General features: G+C 38.8%; 1 protein-coding gene across 1 annotated transcript in view; it reads left to right on the forward strand.

The window, feature by feature from the left end:
* Positions 1-17,212, forward strand: part of AHRR (aryl hydrocarbon receptor repressor) — an 86,453-nt gene that overhangs the window by 66,177 nt on the left and 3,064 nt on the right. Inside the window, exons 5-10 of the mRNA XM_075415289.1 lie at positions 8,730-8,819; positions 10,134-10,263; positions 11,694-11,827; positions 13,167-13,366; positions 15,361-15,479; positions 16,437-16,578. Of these exons, the coding sequence (XP_075271404.1) occupies positions 8,730-8,819; positions 10,134-10,263; positions 11,694-11,827; positions 13,167-13,366; positions 15,361-15,479; positions 16,437-16,578 (815 nt within the window). The remainder of the gene's footprint in view (positions 1-8,729; positions 8,820-10,133; positions 10,264-11,693; positions 11,828-13,166; positions 13,367-15,360; positions 15,480-16,436; positions 16,579-17,212) is intronic.

Here is a 17,212-nt window from a genome sequence, read left to right on the forward strand (position 1 = left end):
ATAAAACTTGAATATGCTGTTTGGTGGGTTTGAACCGAAAACTGCAATTAAAAAGCATGACGCTGACCATTAAATGTAGTGTTTCCTACTAGCAAGGGTACAGTATTGATTTGGAGACAGGAGGACAGATAGGCACCTTTCCAATAGTTCTATTCCTGTTCCAAGAACTTCAAGAGAAATCACCATCATTCTGATTTTAACTGTCCCTGACATTTTGTGAATAGAAAAATAGAAAAATGAGATGATTTTTGTATGCCATTGTAATTGCAGTTCTTGCAGGAATTCCTAGCTGCAAAAGCTGACAGTGGCAAACAGCAGGCATTTTCCCCAATGTGTTTTACGCCTTCCTCCCTCCTCCCAGTACTGCAATACCCCCAGAATTCTCCAGTAACTGAGATTGGGCTTTTTTTTAGCAATAAGAAGACAATTGTCTGCTCAAACTAAAGCAGGGGCTTGCAGAAGGGCCTTGGGAAAGGATTCATCTCATCTATAACTCAGCTAAAGACTGGCAGTCATTGCTGCTGGTTAGAGGAGTTGTCTCTAACTTTCCATCCTTACCTCTTCCCAGACGATCCACTGTCATCCACTTGGTACCTGGATTAGAGAAATTACTGCTTGCCTCTCTGGGTCAGCATAACACATTAATGGCAGAATTCACACCGGTTGCCAGCATAGAACAGGGTGTGTTTGATACAGGACACTTGTAGGATACAAAACGTGCATCAGATGATAACTAGCACAGCAAGACAGTTCTTAGAGTCAAGATCGGGAATGCCACACTCCCTACAAACTCTGCTGCTCTGAAACAGTGTTTAAAAAAAGCTAGTTTAGTGTATATTACTGAAGAGAATGTGAAATACAGATTGTTTTGCTCTTCTCCTCACCCCTGAAATAGTTCTGGGTTAGAAAGTATGATACGTAGTGCTAAATACACAGAAAAATAGTGCTTCGAAATTAGAACATCACATTCTGTTTACAGCATACAGGCTGCAACGTTGTGTCTTTTAGGTTTTGATTCCTTACAGCAAGAGATGTCTGCCATTCATGCTCATTAACAGTTTGCAAGTACAAATAAAAGTCAGCTGTGGATGGAATATTATGATGGCTTCTTCTCTTCGGGACTTGATGCACTTACATGTAAATAACACTGAAAAAAAAAAATCCAGACATTTGGTACTTACATATGTCTAATTGTCCAACATGTTGGTTAAATATTACTCGAGACTCTTTTCAGTAAGTTATTTCTGTGGAAGATAATGGGCAATCTTACTACATTTGTTATTGCAAAGGCTACCTAACTAAATTTATTATTACAAGTGCAGAGTAGTGAGCAATTAATGCTTCATTTTGAGTCTTCTCAAATGGAATTAATCAGGCTTGCATTTTCTATATTGAAATTGTTGAAGAGAAGACTGAAAAGCCCAGAGCAGCTGCAAAACTCCGAAAGAATGAAGGGCTGAACTTGCACTGAAGATACGATATTGCCCCAGCTTTGCTTCCATCTGTGAATACAACATCTGCTTTTGAGGAAGTGAGATGAGAAACTGCATAAATCAATATAAAGATTGTTGCTATTTCCGAGCATAGTCCAGGGCATAGTATTTGTGAAAGAGCATTGACAGTAGGGTGCCGTTACTGGTAGAGCACAATTTGAAACTCAACATCATGATTAACGAGAAGGCTAAAGGAAAAAATATACAAGATTATGTCATACTTCAGTGTCCTTTCGTGATAATTGCTAAGGTAAATGACATGTTACTCATCCATGTACTCACTAGCGTATCCAGTGATCATGATACATATATCTATCAATAAATAAAATGTGCTTTTTTCTGATAATTTCAGAAATAACACTTTGAATATTCTTCTTTAATTACTATAAATAGTTTTCAGTATTTGTATAATATCTATTGATCTAAGGTAGTATTCATATACTCACTTCCCATATGAAAATTCTGTTCCTATTGGTAATGCAAACAAAAGAATCATGGATTTTTTACAATTAGACATGAAAAAATCCACCAAACCTTGCCATCAGTAGTAAGCATTGTTGGTGTTCATAATTTATTCTAAACAAACATACCATATAACAAATTTTTACCGAGGTGTTTGATGTCACCCATGAATTCACTTTTGCAGCAACAAAACCTTCCCTAACATGTCTTTGAGCTACGAGTCGCTAGTGCTGCTCCGTGCTGGAAGCACGGTCTGTGCTCTCATTTCCAGTCTTTAGTACATGTGAAAACAATGGGATTCAGCTGGCATGCATCTCTTTCTAGAGTGCACCACATCGACCTTCTGCACATAGAAAGTCAAACGATGGATCAGATCAGGCCACAGACAGCTCTTCTTTCCCAGTACCATCCTGGGCAGAGTGGTTGGTTTTAGGTGCTGGGCTCATTGGAGGCCAGAGGTTCATGCATGTAGTAAAGAAGACAGGCCCTACCCCATGGACTTGACACAAACCAAGCAAGCTTTGTTACAAAAGCTTAGCTTGGAAGGAAAGTTCAAGGGAGGAAAAACTATGTTTACAATTTCACATCATGCAATCAAAACAACTTTAAAGGCAAAGTTGTTCTTGGTTGTGTCCAATATTTATTACATATCAAGCATATAAAAAAGAACATCACCATGGTTTAAAATGCGTTTACATGTGCGCACACATTACAATCTCACCCTCCAGGGAACTACTATGTTTTCTTGAAAGTTTATAGCTCACAATTACCAGAGCCCAATGACTTACATTTTCCTAACTGATTTCCAGAAGGCCAGTTCTGTCTGCCGCCTCTTGACGAGTCACAGCGTTCCAGCTCCCTCGTTAGACTGAAGGCACATATGTAAACAAGTATCTCCAAAGTTGTCCTAATTCTTTGGTGGAAGTGATGGGATACTGAAAAATGGAATAATGAGAAATTTCACCAGCTGAACAGTTCACAATGGTCTGTGCCTTTCAGATGGCACAGCTGTTCCCTCTGACAATAAATGGGAGGGCCAGGGCTCAAGTTCTTCTGGCAGTGTCAGTGATCTTTGAAAATTTTGCCGGGCCCTGCTCTGGGTAGCTCAGCACTAGATGCTGAATTTCCATACTGTCTTTATGGCGTCTGAAGTGATATCCAGGCTCAAGGACATAGGCAGGAATGTGAACTTTGTTTTGTCTGGGAAGACAAGAAGAGTGAAAGGGGCATAATGATCATACGTATGCATTTCTTTGTATTTGAAAAGAAACATTTCTACCATCTATGAAAACCAATCAGTTAGATCGAACACTTTCCCTCCGAAAGGCTTCCCACATAAACCCATGGCTGTAGCTTCAGCCTGTAGGAATTATTTCCTCCCTTGGCTCACATGATGGAAATTCATCTTCTGGTTTGTTTCTTTTGCCTGAAAACTAAGCAGTACATGCAAGCCTTTGATCAAAAATGAATGCTACAAACAATTCTGCCACTCCCCCTTTGCACGAAATAGTGCTTACTCACAGAAATATTCTTTTTGAAGTTGCTTTGTAGATACCAGAGAAATACATAAGAGTCCGGAGGGCTAAGAGATACTGTACTTGTTGAGCAAAGGCCATATTGTGATGTCACCAGATACGGTATTTCTGAATAGTCTTTTATGCAGAATTTTATTTCAGGGTTCTGTAAGAGTTTCTTTTTTTTTTTTCAGTTTATAAAGAGAACCTCAGGGATTCCAGAGGGATTTTTGAGAAGGGCAATTATGAATCCTAAAAACACCACTGGAAAGAAATACTGATTCACTAAACAATACAGTTAAAGACAGAAGACATATTAACTGCCTGCATTTTCCTCCTAATATTCATAAGACAAGAATGAGTATATCATTTCCAGAGTTTTTAAATAGCTACTTATTTAGATCACCAGAAAATGGCCCCATCGCACATAGGATGCAAAAACCCAGTGATCCACTATTAAATGAAGCCGTTCCAGATAAACTGCGAGCCAACTGACCCTGGAAATTTAGTACCCAAGTTGCGTGACTCGAAAATCTGTTCAAAGCAAGGCATGGCTGCAGGCCTTGACTGTTGTACTTTAGTAACCATAGTAACATGGTCTCTGGAGACCTAATGCTAGTGAATTTTCCTTTATTTCAAGGAAGAGTAATAAGAGAAATGTGGCTTGGAACTTGTTCTCTCTCTTCCCGCCCCCCCCCCCCCCCCCCCCCCCCTTATTTTTACTATGCTGTGACCTTGACCAAAATATCTTTGAAGTATTTGCTGGCTGATTTTCTGCTATGGGACCAGAAAAAATATCAGGATATATAAAGGATCTTGCCAAAGGAAGTCCTATCTTCCTCAAAATATTTGCCTTCATTCCCAAAGAAAACCTCTTGACTAATAATGTTTCAAAAAGTTCTTAATGGAAGGAACTGATAACTTTCATCTCACAGCTACTGCGAGCACCAGAATAATGTCGTACTTTCTTTGAACTGACAGATTAATTGCTTTTTGTTTCAGTAGCAGGTGCAGCTTTTCGTGAGTGCATAATTGGATGTACATGTTTTTTCAAAAGAACACAGGCCCCTGTCTGGTGCCAAGCCCTTTTTTTTTTTTTCCATTTGGTGGGAAAAACAAAAACGGATTTCATTTTTTAAGTACAATGTAGAAAACTCATGTAAGTGTTTTTAAAAAGCCAAATACAAACAAACAAATGTTCACAATACACACTTAAGTCTGTCTCACATGTTTCAGCTATTATCCTGGATTAGAAATTCCATCTGTCATTGAATCCATATGCTTTACCAAATGGTAGTTTACAACCATGTATTTGTTGCAGATTCAAAGTTAGTTGTTTTTTGTTGCAAGTTTTAATGTCCACACTAATATATGATTCTGTGATTCCATATTTGTGTGTGTGTATCCCTCGGTGCGGGTGTGTCCCTCTGTGCATGTGTAAGTGTATGCAAAATTGCTAAAAATTGTAGTAGGATACAAGTGGACTTTGATTAAAACACACCAGTTGTACACAAAGCAAATAACAGTGACACTGAGCTGTGGAGTTTGGTTATTTCCTCTAAATCCAAGAGCCCTATTTTAGGCTTTCTATTATTTCTACTGAAAGGAATAAGTGAAGTGAGGAGAGCTGCCTTTACTTCTCTGTGCTGTCCCCTCTGTGTTTCGGGCAGAAACGTGCTTACGTTGGGCAGTGCGAACTACACAGGTTGGAGGCTGGTTCGTGTCTTCTTTCTTTTTTCCTCCCCCCAGGTTATTGATAACCCAGGCAGATGGCTGCTGCGGTTCTGACACAGCACACCAGCACAGTCTCCTGCTCACGGGGAACAAGAGAAAGCTATTGCTGAGAATTTCATTTCAGTAACTGAGAACATTTAAAGTCATAAGTGGAGCCGTATACTTTGTTGTCCTGTTTAATGTGAGACCCAGTAACTTAGAACAAAAAAGCTGGGGATAGGTCTTGGTCTTCTTGTGGACTGAAGCTGTCTCGCTCTTCCACTCAGTCTAACAAATCACTAGGATTCTGGCCAGAATAAAAGAAAACCTCTATGCAGTGTTACTGTAAAGGGCTAGAGTATGGAGTTGTAGATAATACCTGAGAGATTTTTCTGAGAGGTCAGAAGAGGTCTTTTCCTAGTAATTTGCAATGGCTGCTACTCAATTCTGGGGTACCAGACCTGTGCTAGCAAACACCTTCCTCCTGTTCCCCCACTGTGGTAAGTAGGTAAGAAAAGCATAAATCTCAGCCCAACTCAGGCTCTATCCAGAGTCCTCTGTGCTACAGATGTCAGGTTTCACACTGAACTGCACTTCAGCGTAATATTCTGAAAACAGAAAAATTTGCAGTCACGGGTAAGACTCACTAGTTATGAAGTTTTACTCCATGTCCAGCTTGTCTCTTTTTAGTGTGGTTGAAGCAGCAGGTTTCCCAGCTAAAATGAAGTTTAGGCACATGGAATTTGTGTTAATCCTCAATAGCTTCGTGTGGCTCCAGAAAGTCAGTGTTGCACCAAAGTGCGTTTTGCTTTTCCTGCCTGCAGGGCAGAGCATCTGACATTTGCATTTGGGGTCGTGAAAACCAGGCGATGCTTAGTTAGGAGATCTTAACTCAGGAGAAGACATCAGCATTTTGAGAACAAAACAAAAACAAATCCAGGGAAGTTTGTCATTCTCTTCATTTACATACCTCCCTCAGATCCATACTCATTTGTGGCTTGACTTAAACATCGGGCTCCTTGAACTCTTCCTCCACTTCTTCTTTCCTCTTGCTCCCTCCCACCCTTCCTTAACACCTCCTCCAACGTCACAGATGTAGTTGCCAGTCCACTGATCTGAACCCTTAGAAATACCCATGGTCCCATTACCCCTTCCCATTTTTACAAACTGGTGCACCTGCTGCTACCCAACTCTGGCTTTGTGAAAGAAAAACCTGTGTAAAGAAAAGCTGCCCGCCTTCCACTGAGGGTGAGCAAGTTTTACATCTTAAAGATAGAGATGGATCTCTTAGGGTACATGTCTGGGCCTAAAGAGTATGTACCCACATGTTGGATAAAGAAGATTCATTTTTGAATAGCAGTATTTATTTCTTGATTCATAAAACCAATCCTTGGCAAAGGAGGTGCTCCTCCATCTATTTCCTACCAGGGCTGAAAAACTCCAGCTTGCCTGCAGGACAATGGTAGGCACATTTTAAGGCGTCTCAGTGTGATACTGTGTGAGATTCTTTGATCATATTCAGACCTTCTGGTCTTTTTTGAAGCCTGCTCAGATAGGCCATGGTGCATTCATTTGCACAGGCTAAGAACATTTCTTTAATGCTCTTAATTTCTGCCTGCCCCGGCTGCGTGGGCTGGACACAATGTCTTTTGGTACATGTAGAGCCATAGACAACCTCATGAAAGAGCTCCCTTAAACGTCCTGTGGTTATCTCTGTGGAAATGTTTAGTCTGTCCAAATTAACAGGCCTGCCAGATGGTAAAAATGTAATAAAATTCTAACATCACATCGCTGATGGTTTCATTGCTGTGAAGATGAGTCCAAAGAGACAAGGTGCCAAAAAAGCTTTCTTCTTTCCACTTGACATTGGAAATGGATATGACAGATACCATCTATGGAGGCTCCTCTCAGCGCAGTGAAAGGCACAGATGTGAAGATGTAGAAATCTTGACACATCATCTCCTGGTTGGCGAGGTGGGACAAATTTGGGCATTATTTAGAGCAGAAAATAGCACCAGTCCAATAACTCCTTATGCTTGAAGAGTCGACAGGGATAACTAGTGTTCAACACAAACCCAACTAGGCAGAGACAACGTTTATTTTGGAAAGGATTTGTATCTATGGAGCTAACCTGGAGCTGAACATGGTTTGCTCTTGACTGATCTTAGCGATGACTCATGGCTAGCATTGACTTAATTGAATATGTTGCTGCTACAGCTCTTTTCAAACGTAGATGAGCCATTGCAGTCTCTCCACCAGATTTCTCCAGTCACCGTTTCACAGGTTCTTGGAGGTGCAGAGCCCCTGGACGTGTATGGCCTCATTGGGCCATGCTTTCAGAGGTGCTCCACATTTATGATTGCGGCCAAATCTGCTGAGGAGGTCGGCTTATTGTGCACTGAACTCTTGAAAATCTGCCCGCCATTGTCACAGTGGGAACAGGCTTCGAGCAGTCTTGGAAATCTGGTCCTGATTTAGGAACTGAAAAGAGAATCAAGCTCACAAAAATATGTCAGTGTATCTGGTTACCCAGTGATTGAAAATCTGCCCTCATTGTGCTTCAGGATTAACTCAGGATTAATAGGCACATCGCTACATCAGTACGTAAGAAAAAGGTGAAGCAAGGCTTGTAAGAACATAGCAGTATTTCTTCAGCAGCTATTTGAACTGTAATCTCAAAAGACCTCAAAACCATCACATGAAAGGATCATCTAAACTACCTTGGAATGCAAGCCTGCTGGAATGAAGATATGTTACTGGATCTTTATCAAGGGAAGAGAGGCAAAATTAGTCAGTCTGCCTGCAGCATGATGGATCTTCATGTTTACATCATGTATTTCATTTAGTCATTACTTTTATTTCTGGATTTCTCTGGTTGCTTTCCTTGCATCACTGAGTCTATGACAATTAATTCTGCTTTTTTTTAGGCTAAACATTGGTCTATATCAGTGAAGTATTTATTGCCTACTTTTTGTATTTATTGCATTTGTGCAGTTATGCAATGTGTTTTATAGAAGCTTAAGAAAATAACCATACTTAAATATACATGTTCAATTTTAAAGTCATAGCTACAACAGCACATGTATTTAATTTTCTTGTTGGAAATTATACATTATCTATATGTATATCAATGTATATATCAATAAATATATCAATGCATATACATTCAAAGTAATTATTATGGAATGTAATGTTTTAAATTAAAATTAACAAAAATGTAGTTGATACTTCTATTAAACTTTTAATTATATGAATTAATGACAAATTAAAATTTAAAGTAGATAATACCATTGTATTGCAATATTGTATTTACACTGTACTTAGCTACCCTAACTTTTTTTAAAAAGGAAAAAAAAGCATGTTCTGGATTGTTATCCACTTTTTCATGTTAGGAAAAAAAGGCCTTTCTGCAAAAATACGATGTCCAACTTCTTTGCAGAGTGATTTTTTTCATATCTAGACTATTCTTAAGATTATTACATTTTATACCCATTTTACACTTTACTTTCTGATTATCTTTTAAATTATTTTATTTTCCCTTCTTTAGTCACTGAACGGTTTTGCGTTGGTGGTGAGTGCAGATGGAATGATATTTTATGCGTCATCAACGATTGTGGATTATCTAGGGTTTCATCAGGTAAATATATTAACAAATATTTAGAATGTTTACTATTTCACTGTCATTGTAACGCCCTTCTTGTAGCCACTCCTGCTAACTGGCTTTCTAAAATGCAGGCTATGTTGCTTTGCCCTCTCCTTCTACTGGTGATTAGACACACACTATTACTGAAATTAAGTTATTTTACTATGCCATTTCATAATATTTTTCTTTTTTATTTTGTGATCTGACAGGTGAAGTTGAATTCCCTGTAATGTTTTTCCTTTTGTAAAGCTTTTGTTTACAGAAACATGATCTATCACAAAAATAAGATTTAGCTAAATGTTTCCTTCCAATTTCAGTATAAGATGCTGCTATTTTAGACTGGTTGCCTGTGTATAATAAATATATCGTAAAGTCACAGAATAACAGAACCCTGCAGTTGGAAAAGACCTCTGGAGGTCATCTAGTTCAACCTCCTGCTCCAAGCAGATCCAGTTAGAGCAGGTTGATCCACGACTCATCTAGTCAATCTGAGTTTCTATGACCCTTCTGGAAGACCTGTTCCAGTGTTTAACCACCCTGACTGTAGTTTTATTTTGCTTATATTAAGTCCCAGTTTCCCATGTTGCAACTTGCGTCTGTTGCTTCTTGTCCTCCCATTTTGTTGTTTTGAGAAGACTCGGGCTTTGCCTTCTCTACACCCGCTCGTTTGGTTGATGTAGACAGCAGTAAGTTCTTCCTGAAGTTTTCTCTTCTTATGGCTGAACAAACTCTGCTCTTTCCTCTCCCGATATGTCATGTGCTCCAGCCCTCTGAAGTGTCTTGGTAGCACTCTCCTTGGCTCACTTCGGTATGCTCATATCTTTCTTTTCCTGGGGTACCTAAAATTAGAGAGAACTTTGCCTTTGTTGAACTTCCTGAGGTTCCTGTCAGTCCATTTTTACAGCCTGTCAAGGTCTGAGTAGCCAGCCTGCTCTCCCCAGCTGGTACCCTCTGCAAAGCTGCTGAGAGTGCGCTCTATCCCATCATTCACTAATCAAGAAATTAAACAGGGCTGGTCCTGGCACCAATCCCTGGGGCACACCATGAGTCACCGGCTGCCAGCTGGACTTTTTTGTGACTCACGTTTCCATATGCAGAAAAGAGTTAAGAATAAAAAGAATCATCCTAGGATGTGAAGTCCAAAAGCAGATGTGAAAAACAGGGGCCTCTGAAATAACTTTCCTCAATCAATATTTGCTCTGAAGGTATCTTACACCGATCATTATTTTAAGGAAAGTATCAACCTAAAGATAAGTGTCTGCCCCCCTACACTTACAAATTAAACATTTCTTGTTGCAATTGTTTCAGACTGATGTAATGCATCAAAACATATATGATTACATTCATGTGGATGATCGCCAGGATTTCTGTAGACAACTGCACTGGGCCATGAATCCTCCCCAGATGTTGTCTGGACAGCAGCTACAGACAGAAACAGGTGGGGTTGTATATGTTGATTGGAAACATAGGCACCACTGTATAGAGGTGGAATTGAACTCCACCTACGCTCATGTCTGTTCCACATCAAGTCAGATTCTTCCCTGGAAAGCTGCATAGTGGCCATTTATAATGTTATTGCCCCATGGATGATGTTTCTTCCCGATTCTTGACATTTATAAGGTGGTTTGTGTCATTGAGGCTACAAAGTTGATGTTCCCTTTATTTTTCTCTGACTAATGTACCTACAGATAATCTTGTCCATGCAGAATGAACAGCATCAGTGTTCATCGTGCCAACCTTTTGTTCAGACCGAGCAGGACTTTAATATTCTGCTCATTAATGCAAAAAAATCTCACGCAAACCATTCCTGTACAGTACCACAGCAGCAACATCACTTTCTGCCATTTGTTTTCCCATGCAAAATTGTGTAGACAGGAGTCGTCGGAAGAACAAGTCGGTTTAGGAATGCACTTTTTCCTTTGAGGCTGTATTTCCCTGGGATGGCAAGTGGATGCATGTGCTCAAGGTTTTGCCTACATGAGGCATTAAGCTGAAATCATGACTATAGAAAATACCATGGGGTCGAAACTGTTAAGTTTATGAAGAATAATTGATCCCATCAAAATGTTTGTGTTTCACCAGAAGGTGAGGAAGTAACTGAGGAAAGAAACTGAGGATGTGCAGCCTCCAGATGGGTGGGCGGCAACTTGCAAGAAATCCTTCAGCAGCCTTTCTGAATTCCTCAGGAAAACAGTCATGAAACTTTGGTAGAATTTCTTGCAGTTTCTGTGTTTTGCAAGAGTCTTACAGATATCTGAGGAACTTTGCTAGATTTTGTAGGAAGCACACCGAAAAAAACCTGAACAATGTGCATTAATATTTCAAACTATAAAAACTTACAAATATTCGGAATTTTTGTCCTAGTGGAGAATTTCAGTTCCTGAGTTCATACTTCTGTACAAATACTTGTGTCTTTTGGGAAATAAGTATTTCAAAAGCTATGCACTTGTAGTCCAAAACTGGAAAATACTTCATTGAAAATCAAGGAGGCAACAGCTGAACATTAGCTAATCAGGCACTGTTCATTTGTTTGTTTTTTTTCCTGCATTAGGATTTTTCCTTACTTTTTTCCTTTTTCTAATGTATTTTCTGTGATCTCTGATCTCAAAATCAGCAACATCTATTACCCTGCTTTGCATCATTAAAAATCACAAAAACTCAGGAAACAAGTCAAAATTTCTGAAGAAACTCACCTGAATCCCATTGTAGAGCTTTTCTTGTTTTGTTTGGTAAAGCATGTGCAGAATATTTGCCCTTCCATAAAGTAATTTTTAGCGATTTCCATACCAGCTTCTTCAATTGGCTACAGAACATTTTCACTCTTTCTCTGTGTGATCTGATATGTATTGCCTCCACTGTTGTTCCTAGGAGAAGAATATATTCTCAGTAAATTGTTTAAAGCACAGGAGAATGGCAGCATGACAACAGATTATTCCTCCTTCTTAACTCGTTGTTTCATCTGTCGAGTTCGCTGCTTGTTGGACAGTACTTCTGGCTTCCTTGTAAGTATAATTTCACTTAGAGAACTGTAGTCATGAAATACTAGATTTTAATTACTTCATATGAAAAATATTTGAATGTAAATATTGAACATTAATATTGTGGAGAGTCATGGACAGGATGCACTTTTCATTTGCTGTGCATTAACAAGAAACATCTAAAGACATTTATTGATGTGTATAAAGAGTGATGGGAGAAAAGAAGGTTGTAAGATTTAAAACTGAAAGAATCTATAAACTTCTGTGTTTTAAGCTCTTTTGGACAATATCTGCCCTCAATTTGTACTGGGCCTAGCACAAGGGCGGCAAGCCTGAGTTTCAAGCATTAACATTTAAGCACAAAGTATTTGCTTTAAGGAACAGGAATAATAGTGATCCATTTTCCCCTTTTGTAAAGGGTCCTTTCATAATAAAAACCAGACTTGGAAAGTCTCTCACATGCTCCTCAAATACCCTTGCGAGGAGCGGCTCATTTCTAGAAATCACTTCCCCATTTCCTTAGTAAAGACCAGTGCTCTTTCTTCTTATGACGAAGTCCGGCATGTGCAAACAAAACGAGAGGATCAGCACGAGACAGGGAAATGCAACTTCTGCCTCAGACGCTGGCTTGCTGGAAGGCTGTGGGTCTGAACAGACGCGCCACTTAGTCATTTCTGCATCCCCGTTTTGATCTTGTAGCTCTGAAAAATGCCCAACTCAAATGGACTGATTCTGTGGTAGGTAATTGTTTCACCGCGAGGCAGCAGCTTGCTATTGACTCGATCTCTGCCTTCTGATTATATGGAGATTTGAGGCGGGGAGAGATGGTTCCTGCCAAGCAATGTACTTTGTACCTGGCTATTTGGGCATATCTTTTCCCTTGGGGTCTGCCTGCGCAGGCCTTGTGTTATACCAGCCTGTATACTTCCAAGAGAAAGTGCAGGGCAAGAGGAAAGAAACTCACGAACCATCCCACTGGAGAGAACAGAGTATGGAAAAATAATCGTTCCAGCTTCAGGGTGAGGCACAGAGGAAACTGCTGTTTGCACCACCATGTGCTGCCGGTCTCAGCAAGCAGAATATAATGCAGAACTTCTCCTTCAAGTATACAGAAAAGAAAAAAAAACAAAAACCAGCCTCAAATGTCTAATTTTACTGTTGGTAGTACCTCCACTCACCATGCCTCTGAAATGGCATAGTTTAAATTGTATAAAGATAATGAAGTTCCTCGTTCTTCTCCCTGTTTCAAGACTAGTTTTGGTGTTAAATAACACAGGCCTAGGTTGTATTCGCATTGTAAATGTTTATCCACTAAATGCTTAAGGCAATTATTTTTTTTTTTTTTTTTGTGTACATGTAACAGACGATGCAGTTCCAAGGCAAACTGAAGTTTCTTTTTGGACAAAGGAAGAAGTCCTCATCAGGAACAGTATTGCCACCTCAGCTGTCCTTATTCTGCATAGTGGTACCACTTCTGCTCCCTTCCATGACAGAAATGAAGATGAAAAGCCTGCTTGTGAAAGCAAAACACAAAGCTGATGATGCAGCAGCTGTGAATACAAAGTATTTTCAAATTAATCTTTTAGCAGTCAGTAAAATATACTATGAGCTTTATGTTTATTAAGCATGTAAAAAGCACAAATTAGGCTAAATCACTCTCCATTTTAAAACAGTGTCTTAGAAAAGTGAATAATTTTTCTGGATTTAACAATGTAAAACATAACTGTGGTATAATAGAATAGAATAGAATAGAATAGAATAGAATCATTAAGATTGGAAAAGACCTCTAAGATCATCAAGTTCAACTGCCAACCCATCACCACCATGCCTGCTAAACCATGTCCCAGAGTGCCACTCCCTACACACTTTTTGAACACCTCCAGGGATGGAGACTCCACCACTTCCCTGGGCAGCCTGTTCCAATGCTTGACCACTCTTTCAGTAAAGTAATTTTTTCTAATATACGATCTAAACCTCCCCTAATGCAACTTGAGGCTGTTTCCTCTTATAACATATAACATAACATAACATAACATAACATAACATAATGCAACGCAACGCAACGTAACGTAACGTAACGTAACACAACATTCTTTAGCTAGAATGCATATTAAGTATTATATTATTCTATCCATAATTTTATCTAAAATCTGGAAAGTTAGGATATCTTCCTAACCTTCAGAAGTTACCAATGCAGTAAGTCACTCTACTAGTTGTAAAAGTAGAACAAAGTATTTTTACTGAGAGTTCTCAATTTTCAGTATCTTCTGGTAGTACAATTGTTTGGACTTGGGCATTTTGGTAGCAAACAAAGGAAAAGGAGAACTTCAGAAAGCTGAATGTGCATGTGTGTGTTCACATGGAGTTAAATGAGATGTGTTTGGTGTATGTATTTATCTTACAACAGAAGGCTTATGAACACATAAGTCTACAATTGCACTAAAGGGCCTGGGGCTGATCACTTGGTAGCAATCACAGAAGATCAGGACAGATTGTGTTCAGACTCATTTGCTTCCTAACACTTATTTTTGCTACTCCTCTACGATTGAATTTTAGTTGATGTTTGGGGCTAAGATTATGTTTTCCCTTATTTGGTTAAATACAACCTTACAGCAATGAGGTCCATTGCTGTGAGGTAAAATGCTCATCAGTGCTTATCAGTGTGACTGACAGCATCATAATTTGGCTTTTAATTAGAATATGCTTCTGTATGTGTGGATTTGCTATCCAGACGTGTAACGTGGTTCTAGCACATGCATCCTTTTGACGAGAATTAAATTACTGGAGCGCTGATATAATGGACTGTGCAGGCTTGTGGAACGGAGTTGGAAAATCATTTCAACTTGCTAGTTTTTCAGTGGCCCATGTGAAATTAATTGATGATCATAATGCAGCTCTTAGAAGAGAGGTGCTTTACTCAAGTTTTACTAACTGACCGGACAAGAATTTGACAAGAATGAAGTGGGCATTTAACTTTGTTTTGGTTCAGGCCTGAAGCATGCTGACCAGGGAAGGTGGGCAAATTTATATAGTCATTTCTTTTCTGATGGTCTTAACACAAAGAAAAAATTGTAAAGCATCATGATGGACTTTTTGCACACTTTACAAGCCCTAATATGCATTTTGAACTGAAGATTGAAAAAAATCCATTCGATCAAATGATAATTATTGGAAATTGAAGTCATGCTAACTCTTAAGTGCATTGCTGGTGACTGTGATGTATGTGCCTTGAATGTACCTTGAACAGGCAGAGCAGAATATACACAGTGTTTGTCTCAATTCAAGCTGAAACTTATTATTCCAGATATATTAAGTTGTGAGCAGAATATTCCTAAACATAACTATTCCTTTCAACTGAATGCAGAATTCCAGCCATACACTAGTTTGAGCAACTGAATGATGCAGGAAACATAAATAATTATTTAGTGTTGGTTACTGTATACCTAAACCAAAAGTCTTTGTTAATGGTCAACAGCTTGAAGATCACACCTTTCAGAGTTTGTGATTTTACTGTCATTCACCGACAAGGAATTTTCCACATTTTCTGTCCTCTACAGCCCCAGTTCCAAAGGTAATTCAGCTCTGTGTGAAGCAGCTGAATTATATGGAAGAAATAGCCATCATGAAGGTGCAGCTTTCACCAATGTGTTACAGATTGCTGAAAACCAAATCAAAGGTGCGTCTGCTAAGCATTTCTGGGTTATATATAGTTCATGGAGAAAGAACCTTGCTTTTTCTTTTCCCCTGTTAAGTTTTCCAGATTTTGGTCCCAATGCTCTATTTTTTCTTCTCTTTAAAACCACTTCTGTAAAAAATTGAAAAAAAAAAAATTGTCTGCCTCAAAAGATAGTGCTGAATCAGTCTGCTGTTTCAAAGTGGGCAGAAATACTGTGATGCCAAGTTTACAGACACATGAACAATCATAGTAAATAGTAATACTCAACGTATGCTTTCCTAAAAATGGTGGCACGGAATTTAACAAGATTATGTGAAAATCTTAATAATACGTTACCAGATCTACCCTTCTTTGAGGAAAACTGGATAATACGCTACAAATGCTACTTTTCCACAAAGATCAGAAAGCAGAGAAAATTAGAATGCATTGTCTTTAAAACTCACAATTTGCTTGCAGCTTTGACTCATGCTTTTCCCGTGTTTGGCTGTGGCAATATTATGAAAGTCTATGCCGTATTTCAGATTTCACAATGGATAAAATTTTGATGGTGAGTCTTCTGCACTGGGCAACTTCTTTTTGAGTTCAGCTGTACTCAGCCTTCTGTCCATACGGGCTGGAAACCTTTGACTTCCTTAAAACCGCTCCTCTGTCATAGCCCCATTTTTCATGAACATTTTCTCATTGGTGTAGTTCTATTACTGAGAGGGAAAAACGATAAAGAACTAGTAATATTGAAAACTCCTTAGTTACATTTTAAGTGTTTCCAACTGCCTCATTAGGTTTTCCACATGTTTTTTAATGTAATTTGCCTAGTTCTGTGACAATTTTGGCTTGTGCTTTCCCATGCTGATGATTCCAGGGCAGCAAACAAATCTGTGAACATTCACCCGTAGTTTAGGTAAGAAAAAATATTAAATACTGCGTATATTAAACTAGATTTTCTTTTAAATTGCATAGCAAAGAATAATGGAGAAAATGGCATTTCTCTAGTCAAAGTACAAACAAATGAAGATCACTGGGTCTGGGTTCAAGCCAACACTCAACTTCTGTATCGAAGTGGTTGTTCAGAATATGTCCTTGCCCAACAGCAAATGTTGAAGTAAGTATATTTTCCAATACTAAAAACCAGCCCCTCTATTTCAGAAAAAAATGAGTGTATTCTTTATGTATGAGATCTTTATAAGGACTGTAGTGACCTAAGAGAAGAGCTATATGAGAAGGGTTTAGTTTATTTACCAAATGGAAATCCATTTTTATTGTGGATCATATGAAATGGCTGTTATAATCCTAAACAATATTTATTTCTTCAGTCTTTTTTCTTCTGAAGTTCAGTGTACATGCATATTGAAAAAGAATACTTCTAAACTAAAATGTTATATTACTAATATGTTTTGACTTTCTTGCACAGAAATGTATTCTGGGGTTTTGTTTTACTTTGCAACTGAAACTCTTCGCTGAGTTATTGTCCTTGTTTTACTACTTTTTAGCATTTGATCATGCAAAGCTATTTTATTTTTTTTCCTTTATGGATGACAGTTGAGCTCATGTTTTTAGTTGTGGATGTTCAACATAATCTAAACAGGGATGCCTATATTCATGGTATCTTTGTAGACACATACATCTAGTTGGCTGTAGGCTCAGCCTTGAAGTGGAAGCTAATCTCACAGATTTGCATTCAAAGAGGACCTCTCCACCGGGTTTCACCTTTCCTTCCAAAGAGGCTTTTCTTCCTT

Source organism: Opisthocomus hoazin, chromosome 3, assembly GCF_030867145.1.
Source record: "Opisthocomus hoazin isolate bOpiHoa1 chromosome 3, bOpiHoa1.hap1, whole genome shotgun sequence".
Classification (NCBI taxonomy): Eukaryota; Metazoa; Chordata; class Aves; order Opisthocomiformes; family Opisthocomidae; genus Opisthocomus; species Opisthocomus hoazin.